This window comes from Citrus clementina, unplaced genomic scaffold (genome assembly GCF_000493195.1).
Source record: "Citrus clementina cultivar Clemenules unplaced genomic scaffold, Citrus_clementina_v1.0 scaffold_8, whole genome shotgun sequence".
In the NCBI taxonomy this organism is placed as follows: Eukaryota; Viridiplantae; Streptophyta; class Magnoliopsida; order Sapindales; family Rutaceae; genus Citrus; species Citrus x clementina.
Genome location: NW_006262022.1, coordinates 18,451,296 through 18,461,895, shown reverse-complemented (window position 1 = coordinate 18,461,895; position 10,600 = coordinate 18,451,296). Strand labels below are relative to the sequence as shown.

Genomic DNA, 10,600 nt, shown 5'->3' with positions numbered 1-10,600 from the left:
TAGTAATTAGAAATTGACTGAAAGTTTTTTAATTAATACGAATTTATATAAATAATATAATCTATCTAGTAGACTAATGATATTAAATTATTTTTAACATTTAATAATTTTTAAAATTTTAAATTATTATATTTATTTTAATAATACATTTGTATTTATTATAAAGATTTTAAATAAATCTTTGGGTTAAATGGATTTTACAATTGACAAAATATCTCCCTATTAATAATATTAAAATTATTTTTATATAATATTCAAAATAATTTTAATATTAATTTATTTATATTAAAATTATGTTTCTATTTATTTCTAAAAATTAGTTTAATATAATAAAATAGGTCTAGCATATTGTAAAATATAAAACTATTTTTTAAATAATATAATTATTTTAAAATCTATATATTATTACATTTATTTTGGTGCATATTTCTATATACTATAAAATTTTGGAGTCAATTTTTTTTGGAATTTATAGAATTAAAAGACATTATGGTCAAAATGGAGTTTTAGTGTCACTTATTGAAAATTCAGTGGTTTTTATGATCATTTTTCCAAACCTTAGGGGTGTAAATGTCCTTTTCTCCAATATTTATATGATTTTTGTAACTGTACTATTATCATTACGACAAAAAGATATTGAAAGGCAGTGTGTGCTGCTTTAATTGGAATTGGATAGACTTTTCTATTCACTAACAGACAAAATCTTTTGGGGAAAAAATGCCCAGCAAATTATGGATTTTTGGTGAGTTTTTAAATAACAGAGGAGCTTTGATTATTTTCTCAAAATTATATGTGCAAACGTCAATATTTTTTAAAATATGGATTTCCGTTAACATATTAACTAACGATATTTTAATACTAAATTATAGGCATCCCGGTAATTGACTAGTATATTTTGTAGTTATTTACCATGGGCCAGTTCAAATCCGTATTTTCCAAAATGCAAAAATTATTCACAGCTAATAAATTTTCTATATGAATCATCTTAAGCTATGGTTCTCTTCAAATAAAAAATTTGTTACAAAAGTAGCGAAAATGAAACGAAACACTTGAGATGTGTAATGAAAATCTTGAGAAATTTTACAAAAAGGTCGGTGCCAACGGATTCAAAGCACCGTAGTCTCTACTCTCTAACATACTAACACCCTTAACTCCAGAAACAGAAAATTACAATTATCAAACAGTGATAATTAAGAATTAATTAAAAAACTTCTCTTTAACAGAATTTTAAGTACAGAAAATTACAATTATCAAACAGTGATGTCGGTGATCAATTTCTCTTCCGAGTCCACTTAAAAACTAGAGGTACCCCATCAATCTTCTGTCACCTCGATGATGGTGGGCTCCATAAGAAGATGAAAAACTTCTCTTTAACAGAATTTTAAGTACATGATATTGGCAAATATATGTTACAACATTTTCAAATTTTTTTATTACACGTTTAGAGTTCTCTGATATATTAGTTTTTTATTTTAATTTTTTTTCCTCTATGGAGCGTCAGCATTACCATAACCATCAAGTCAATCGTCATCTTCACCATCAAGTCAATCATCACCAGCACCATCACCAGCACATATCGTCATCACTACCAATCCATCTCCTCTGCAGCACGAGGGGTTCTGTTACAGGGTTTTGTAAAATTTTGTAAGTAGTGTATTTTGTTGCGATAGATGCTTGGGATTGATTTTGATTTTTGGTGATAATAATTCAGGACTTTCAAGTTTTCGATTCGGGTTTGGATTAGGAGATAATATTTGATTCATACTGTGAATCAGTTCAAGAAAGTGAAAGGGATGTGAGAGAGAAACAAAATATAAATATTATTTATTTTTAACTATTTTTTAGTCAGGATAGATCTAAAAATAAATCGAGTTAACCGAAAAGTGGAGGGCTGATCAAATATAAGGAGGTCACCAAACACATGAGATGACTGCTGTAAGTCACCAAATAGAATTGAAACCCATAACCGAAGAAAATACCAATTAAGAAAACGAATTAAAAACAACAGTCTCACGCTGACGAAAAAACACCTTATAATACCTTCATTTCATATCCTAGATGCTCTACACATTTGTTATCCACAAACCCACCATTATGCAACCAACGTATATGGCAAATAACCTATTCAATAATCAACTAATCATCTTAACGTTCATATTTACATCTCTAAAAGAAACATACATTTGAAAGTTGTTAGTAAGGAGCTCACACTAAATGGAATTTTCTCCCTGCTCGTAAAAAAGAGAGATTAGATATAATTTGTTTTGGGGGAGACGAGCAATAACGAGCATGCTCTGGACATGTCCAGCGCCCAGAAAAGTATAACTACTGGGCCTACCACTTGCAGGAATAGAGGTGGCTTGGGAAAAATTGTGATGAACCATCACATTGTTGTTCTCCAATAAGCATTGACCTTGCAAATTTGCTAGTGCGTATGGTAGGTATAGACCGGTTGAGATTGAAAATTTGTTAGTGCGTTTGGAAGGAATAGAGATTGAAATTTTGTTGGTTCCATCAATCAGCACACTCCCAATTTTCTCAGTCAATCCTCTTTTGCAAGTTGCTTGACTGGGAAATTTTGATCCAGTGCTGGAAAATGGATATCTTAAAATATGTGATGTAATGTAGAGGTGTTGACGCATTGACTAGTTGAGCTCATGCAAGCTTGACGACCACTTATTTGCTTTCTTGTGAATTTCAAATTCAAACCTTATGGAAACCTATAGCTAATATTTACATAAAATTTGATGAGTGAAGCTACCTCAATTTAGATCCAAAATGTGCTAAATGTTTGCCATTTATAAAATAGATATTAAAGCAGTTGTGTCATCAAAGTGCATAATATGACAATAATAATCATATTTGTTTATCAAATAAGGGCCTATACAATAACATTTATGCGATATTTGTGACTTTATACTACAAAAAGGTATTGGAAGGCAGTGTGTGACTGTGTGTTGCTTTAATTAGAATTGGATAGACTTTTCTATTCACTAACTGACAATCTTTCTCGAGACAAATGCCCAGTAAACAAGTTAGTCGGTCAGGATCCAAAAGAGCGCCCAGTAAACAAGTTAATCAGGGCTTAGGATCCGAGAAAGAGAAGTCAAGTTGCCCATTAATTTTGATTACAAAATTAATTATATGTATTCGGATAAGTTTTTCAGCTCTTCTAGAGAAATATATAATGGAGAAACATTTCACAAAATTAATTAATTATTATTTTCATAATGGTCCATAACTCCCATGATATAATAATTTTATAACAATATCCTTATTTTCAAATACACTTCTAATTTATTCATATTTATTTCTTATAAATTAGATAAATTAAAATTAAAATTAAAATTAAAAATTATTTACTAAAATTAAGGAAAAATCTTATTCTTATATTTTATTGATTGTAACCTATTTTTTATTATTTATAAACTGATATAATATTAAATAGAAATAATAAATAAATTTTTTTGAAAAGTACTTGAACCTTGAATGCGTATGTGATATAGATTGCAACACATACATATTATACAAACACTACCGCTAACGGTCACCCCATTGCAAACCAAAAAAAAAAAAAACACTTGATTGTTGGCTTTGCGTTACGCCCAAGAAAATTTTTAATTAAACCTTTGAACAAATCCAATCAAATGGGAGAATTCGGAACAGAAAATCAGAAATATTTTACACACCTTTGTTGACCCCCGAACATATGAAGTTCCCATTCCAGCTAACGCTCATCCAGAAGAATTTTATTTTTATTTTTAAAATTAGAGAGATAGAAATAAATATGTTTCTGCAACACGATTACAGGTAATATTACAATTATTGAAAAATAGAAGAATTTGGGTTAAGTTCTGAAACTATTCTTTGCGCTGACCTCAACTTAGAACTGGAATTAAATTAAAATCATAAAATTTTATATCGAAGATTGTGTTTTTGGCCTTTAAGATTTAAATTTGATATTGACATGATTTAAATTTTCAAAACACATAAATTTTTTTTTTTTTTTTTTTGGTAACACTGTAATAGTTCACATTCTAATAGATTTTCGTTGAAGCTAAAAGAAGCATATATACAATACAGGCCTCAATCGACATATGGGTAACTAATGAAACCAATATTTTTTATTTTATCCTACCTGCAACTAGTCTACTTTAGAGGTGTTCGACGCGTTGACTTGTTGGCTCACGTCATTGATTCAATTAACTCATTTGCTTTCTTGTATAGTTAATATAAAATTGTCTTTCAGTGTGTTTATTTGTACATCCATTAGTCCTAGATGTTTATTTCTATCTGCCGTGTCTAGCAAATCTTTAATTCTTGTTGTTCTCATCTTTAATTGTTCTCTACTCTTTCTATATATAATTATCGAGTCTCAGTTGATCTCTCACTATGCAATGGCGTTACCAAACTTGAAAAATGATTTAGTAATTTTCTCACTCATTTCCCTCATCCTATTCCCTGTTCTAGATTTTCCACTCACCGCTTCTTTTGATTCTACAGAAGAAGCCCATGCTCTTCTCAAATGGAAAGCTAGCCTTCAAAATCATAAAAATGGATCTCTCCTGCCTTCATGGACTCTTGATAATGTCACCAAAATAAGCTCGTGTGCTTGGGTTGGAATTCATTGCAACCATGCGGGAACAGTCAATAGTGTTAACCTCACAAGTACAGGCTTAAAAGGTACGCTTCATGATTTCTCATTCTCATCATTTCCCCATCTTGAGTATCTCACTCTTTGGAGCAATCAACTCTTTGGAAACATCCCGCCTCAAATTGGTAACATTTCAAAACTCAAGTACCTTGATTTATCATCCAATTCGTTTTCTGGGACAATACCAGTACAACTTGGCCACCTAAGTAATCTGAAGGTCCTTTGCCTATTCGAGAATCAGCTAAGTGGCTCAATTCCTCATGAATTAGGCCGATTAAGTTCTCTAAACGTCCTTGCTTTGTACAAAAACTTTTTGGAAGATTCAATCCCGCATTCTCTGAGTAACTTGACCAACTTGGTTACCTTGTATCTTTATAACAATTCACTTTCTAGCTCAATTCCAAGTGAAATAAGAAGCTTGAAGTCTCTTTCTGATCTAGATCTAAGCAACAATAAACTCGGTGGTTCAATCCCTCACTCTCTAGGTAACATGACCAACTTGGTTATCTTGTATCTTTATGGCAATTCATTTTCTGGCTCAATTCCAAGTGAAATAGGAAAATTGAAGTCTCTTTCCGATCTACGATTGAGCTACAATAAACTTAGTGGCTCAATCCCTCACTCTCTGGGTAACTTGACTAGCTTGGCTTCCTTGTATCTTCATAACAATTCACTTTCTGACTCAATTCCGAGTGAAATAGGACGCTTGAAGTCTCTTTCTGATCTAGAACTGAGCGACAATAAACTTTGTGGCTCAATCCCTCATTCTTTGGGTAATTTGACCAACTTGGCTACCTTGTATCTTTATGGCAATTCACTTTCTGGCTCAATTCCAAGTGAAATAGGAAAATTGAAGTCTCTTTTTGATTTAGAATTGAGCGACAATAAACTTGGTGGCTCAATCCCTCACTCTCTAGGTAACTTGTCCAACTTGGCTTTCTTGTATCTTTATAACAATTCATTTTCTGGCTCAATTCCAAGTGAAATAGGACGCTTGAAGTCTCTTTCTGATTTAGAACTGAGCGGCAATAAACTTTGTGGCTCAATCCCTCATTCTCTGGGTAACTTGACTCAGATTACTTTCTTGACTCTTTTTGATAATGCGCTTTCTGGTGCTATTCCTAAAGAATATGGGAACCTTGTGAAGTTGACTCTACTAACTTTAGAGAATAACCAATTACGAGGTCCAATTCCTAATTTGAGAAATTTGACAAGCTTAGTAAGAGTACGTCTTAATCAAAACCATCTCACCGGTAATATATCTGAATCTTTCGGTATTCATCCAAACTTAGCTTTCATAGATCTCAGCCACAATTATTTTTATGGTGAAATCTCATCTGACTGGGGAAGATGCCCAAAGTTAGGCACTTTAGATTTTTCCTCGAATAATATTACTGGCAGCATGCCCGCTGAGATTATACACTCATCTCAATTAAAAGTTCTTGATCTTTCGTCAAATCACATTGTTGGTGAGATGCCATCAAAACTTGGCAAGCTTAGTTCTCTAATCAAGCTCATTTTGAATAGTAATCAACTTTGTGGACAACTATCTCTAGAGCTCGGGTCACTCACTCAACTTGAGCGCCTTGACTTGTCTTCAAATAGATTAAGCAACTCAATCCCAAAAAGTCTTGGTAACTTGGTTAAATTGCATTACTTGAATTTGAGCAATAATCAGTTTATTAAGAAAATTCCAGTTGAATTGGAGAAGTTAATTCATCTTTCAGAGTTAGATTTGAGTCATAACTTTCTCGGAGAAGAGATGCCATCTCAAATCTGCAATATGCAAAGCTTGGAGAAGCTGAATCTCTCCCACAATAACCTCTCTGGCTTCATTCCAAGTTGTTTTGAGGAATTGCATGGTCTTTCATATATTGACATATCCTACAACGAATTACATGGATCAATTCCTAATAGCACCGCATTTAGAGATGCTCCGATGGAAGCATTACAAGGGAACAAAGGCTTGTGTGGAGATATCAAAGGATTTCCATCTTGTAAAGCATCCAAGTCACACAAACAAGCTTCGAGAAAGATTTGGGTTGTTATTGTATTCCCTCTCTTAGGGAGTTTTGCTCTTTTAATTTCTCTAATTGGATTGTTCTTTATGTTTCGAAGGAGTAGCTCACAGACACAACAGAGTAGCCCTGGAAATGCTCCGGGTTTTCTTTCAGTGTTAAGTTTTGAAGGAAAAATTGTGTACGAAGAAATCATTAGAGTAACAAATGACTTTGATGATGAGCACTGCATTGGAAAGGGTGGACAAGGAAGCGTTTACAAGGCTGAGTTACCATCTGGAGAAATCGTTGCAGTCAAGAAATTTCATTCACCACTCCCAAGTGAGATGGCAAGTCAACAAGAATTCCTTAATGAAGTTAAGACATTAACAGGGATACGACATCGTAACATTGTGAAATTTTATGGCTTTTGTTCACATGCCCGACACTCATTTATAGTTTATGAATATCTTGAAATGGGTAGCTTGGCCATGATCCTGAGCAATGACGCAGCAGCAAAGGATTTGGGATGGACAAAGAGAATGAATGTGATAAAAGGTGTAGTTGATGCATTGTCTTACATGCACAATGATTGCTTCCCACCAATTGTTCATCGAGATATATCAAGCAAGAATGTGTTGTTAGATTTGGAGAATGAAGCCCATGTTTCGGATTTTGGAACTGCCAAGTTTCTCAAGCCAGACTCATCCAATTGGGCAGAACTTGCAGGCACATATGGATATGTTGCACCGGGTATGTAAATCATTATTTCGAACTTGTACAATAAACTAACTAGTATCAGCTTACTAGATTTCAAGTAAAAATAAAAAATAAAATATAATCGATTTTTTTTTTCTGTTTCAGAGCTTGCATACACAATGAAAGTTACGGAAAAGTGCGATGTGTACAGCTTTGGGGTGTTAGCATTGGAAGTGATAAAGGGGAAACATCCAAGAGATTTCATTTCCTCAATTTCCTCTTCATCTTCGAACTTGGAAATAGCACTCAATGAAATGTTGGACCCTCGGCTTCCAACTCCATCGCACAATGTTCAAGACAAATTGATATCAATCATGGAAGTCGCCATTTCATGCTTAGATGAGAGTCCCGAATCTAGACCAACCATACAGAAAGTGTCTCAATTGTTAAAGATTTAACCCTTTTAATTCGTTTTCTAGATTTTTTTGGGATGACAAGGGGTAAGTCTTGTAAGTTCCCTTGACTGGATGTATCTTTTTTCGATGATGATGTGCCCCATAACAAGATGCAAATTCAAGTGCATGATACATATTAACAAACATGAAACAATATTTTCAAATTTTTTTATTACACGTCCTAGGTTGTCTAATAATGATCCTAACTTATCCATTAAACGTCACAATTTGGGAGGAATGACAAAAAATTTGAGAAATATAACGAAAGCAAAATGAGAAATGAAGAAACACACGATTACAGTAGTCATGCTATAGAATTGAAATCCGTAATCCAAGAAAATACCAATTAAGAAAACAGAAAACATCAATACCTTCATTTCATATCCCAGACATATGCTTTTACATTTTTTAACAACAAAACCAACTATTATGCAACCCCTCTCTGCCTGTAAACCTAGCACTTAAAAATAACCTCTGCAATGATCATTTTTCACAGATAAATAATTTAAGAAAACATTAGATAACATTCAGATATACATCTCTGAAAGAAACATACATTTAAAAGTTCTTAATTAAGGAGCTCACACAACCACCTAAATGAAATTTTCCCTCCCTTAAAAAGCGAGATTAGTCATAATTTGGTTTGGGGGAGATAAACAAGTTAGTTAGAACCACCTGAGTGCCGATTGATTGGTATTGAGGTGCACAATTGAATCAGTCAAAGGAAGGCAAGCTTAGAATCTTGGAGAGGGGAGGTTAAGGTAACAAAGATGATTTCAAACACGAATACTGCAGTTGACAAGTTAAAAACATAATGTCTGCTTGACCCTAAAGCTTCGGAGTATACGAACCCCGCACCCCTAAAGACACAACTTCTAGTCACCAATCCAGATTTATAAGCTAAGGGGTGAAACATTTGCGGCAAGCACGCAATTACAACCATCAAACTCACCAAATCAGCCTACTGACTTATGCGTCAGAGCAGGATGCCAGATAATCTCATTTTTCAGCCCCATTTCACCATTATCGATTTTAGAAAATACCAATTAAGAAAACAGAACACCTCAATACCTTCATTTCATATCCCAGACATATGCTCTCTACATTTTTTAACTACAAAACCCCTCTCTGCCTGTAAACTTAGCACTTAAGAATAACCTCTTCAATGATCATTTTTCAGAGCTAAATAATTTAAGAAAGCATTAGATAACATTTAGATTGTTGGGGAAAAATGAGGTTTTTAAAATTTTTATAAAACCTTTTGAAGATCGCTCTCATATAATATATAAGAATTTGTATTCTAGAAATCGTACCTTGAAAATCCGAGTTGGCTTTTTCCGCTGAAATGATTTAGGCTGCTAGATCACGATCCGCCACCACCACTCCTGTTAGATCACGATCCGTCACCACCACGCTTGTTAGATCACGAATGTCACCAATGATCTTCCAGGTTATGACTCAGGTTCGATCTGCACTTGACGTGTGGGCGCCTTTATCACTACCAAAGCAACTAGCACGAGAAAATTTTTCTCTGAACAATAGAGAGAAAAATCTTATTCTCCGATTTGTATAAAGTGGCTTCTCTCCTTTCTTTTGAGAAAAATAAGCCTTTTATATCACCCTTTAGTGAAAACCCTAGGCTTCAAATAATGCCCAAAATAAAACTCACGTTACTTTTTATTTAATAGGGGACCCACCATGTAAAATAACATAAGGCCCCTTACACATAAGCTAATTAAATGGAGCCTCTCACTAAATGATATATTTAGGCTTTTGACCCAAATAGCTAGTTATCTTGCTTATTAGTCCAGTAGTGGTGAAGTCAATTAAATGAGCTAACCCGGGGATCATTTGGGAACATACAATAGTGGCTATAACAATTAGGCCTGTAATTAAACTAGCCTAATTATTTAATTCCAAATCTACTCCACTAAAAGATTGGAACTGACTTCCATAATTGTATGCTCGAATAATAATTCGTCCCCAGCCACATTGATTTCTTTACTGCACAATCCTTTGTACCACATCGTTAATTAAATTGATATCTCAACTGTCCAATCAATTTAATAACATCTTATTCTTTGATCCTTACTGGTTTTCTCTAATGATCATTTTCAACATACTAAATATGTTGACACACTCTGGCCAGAGAATTCTATGATCAAGTGCCGAAAACCCATCAAGAGATGTGTTGTACAAATTCTATATTGTTAATCCATAACTCCAATACTCATAATTGCTCCCACCAAGATACCGGGTAATCTTGACTACAAGGATGTGTCGTGCCCATTGGTAACTCAAATGGAATAACAATTACAATCATGAAATCATAATTAACTCAAGATTAAGATTACAGTAAAATCAACGCCTATGAGATTTAATAAGTCTGACAGTTATTACAAAGTTAATTAAATATCATATGTGATCCTGTTCAATGTAGTCGTACTACATCAATAAATTCATACATGATTAAGACAAATCATTCAATGAATTTATTACAGTCTATACCTAAATAAAGTGCCCAACTTTATTTATCAACTGCGAACTAAATTTATTTAATCATAAGATAACTTGTATTTATGTCTTCTGTGAGATAACTTGTATTTATGTCTTCTGTGAATCCACATGGTGATCACATAAATACATATAATATGATTAAATGGACTTTAATACAAATATTAATGCAATTAAGATATTTGAATAAAATACCTCATTTATTTTATTAATCAGAAAAATTATTTATTACAATTAAATAAACACATATGCTTTTAAAGAGCATAATTTCCCAACAATCT

General features: G+C 33.2%; 1 protein-coding gene across 1 annotated transcript; it reads left to right on the top strand.

Annotated features, from left to right (window-relative positions):
- Positions 1-4,397: 4,397 nt before the first annotated feature.
- Positions 4,398-7,808, top strand: LOC18035216 (probable leucine-rich repeat receptor-like protein kinase At1g35710). Its single transcript, XM_024179862.1, has 2 exons — positions 4,398-7,404; positions 7,516-7,808. Exons 1-2 carry the CDS (start codon positions 4,398-4,400, stop codon positions 7,806-7,808), a joined length of 3,300 nt encoding a protein of 1,099 aa, XP_024035630.1.
- The last annotated feature ends 2,792 nt before the right edge of the window (positions 7,809-10,600 follow it).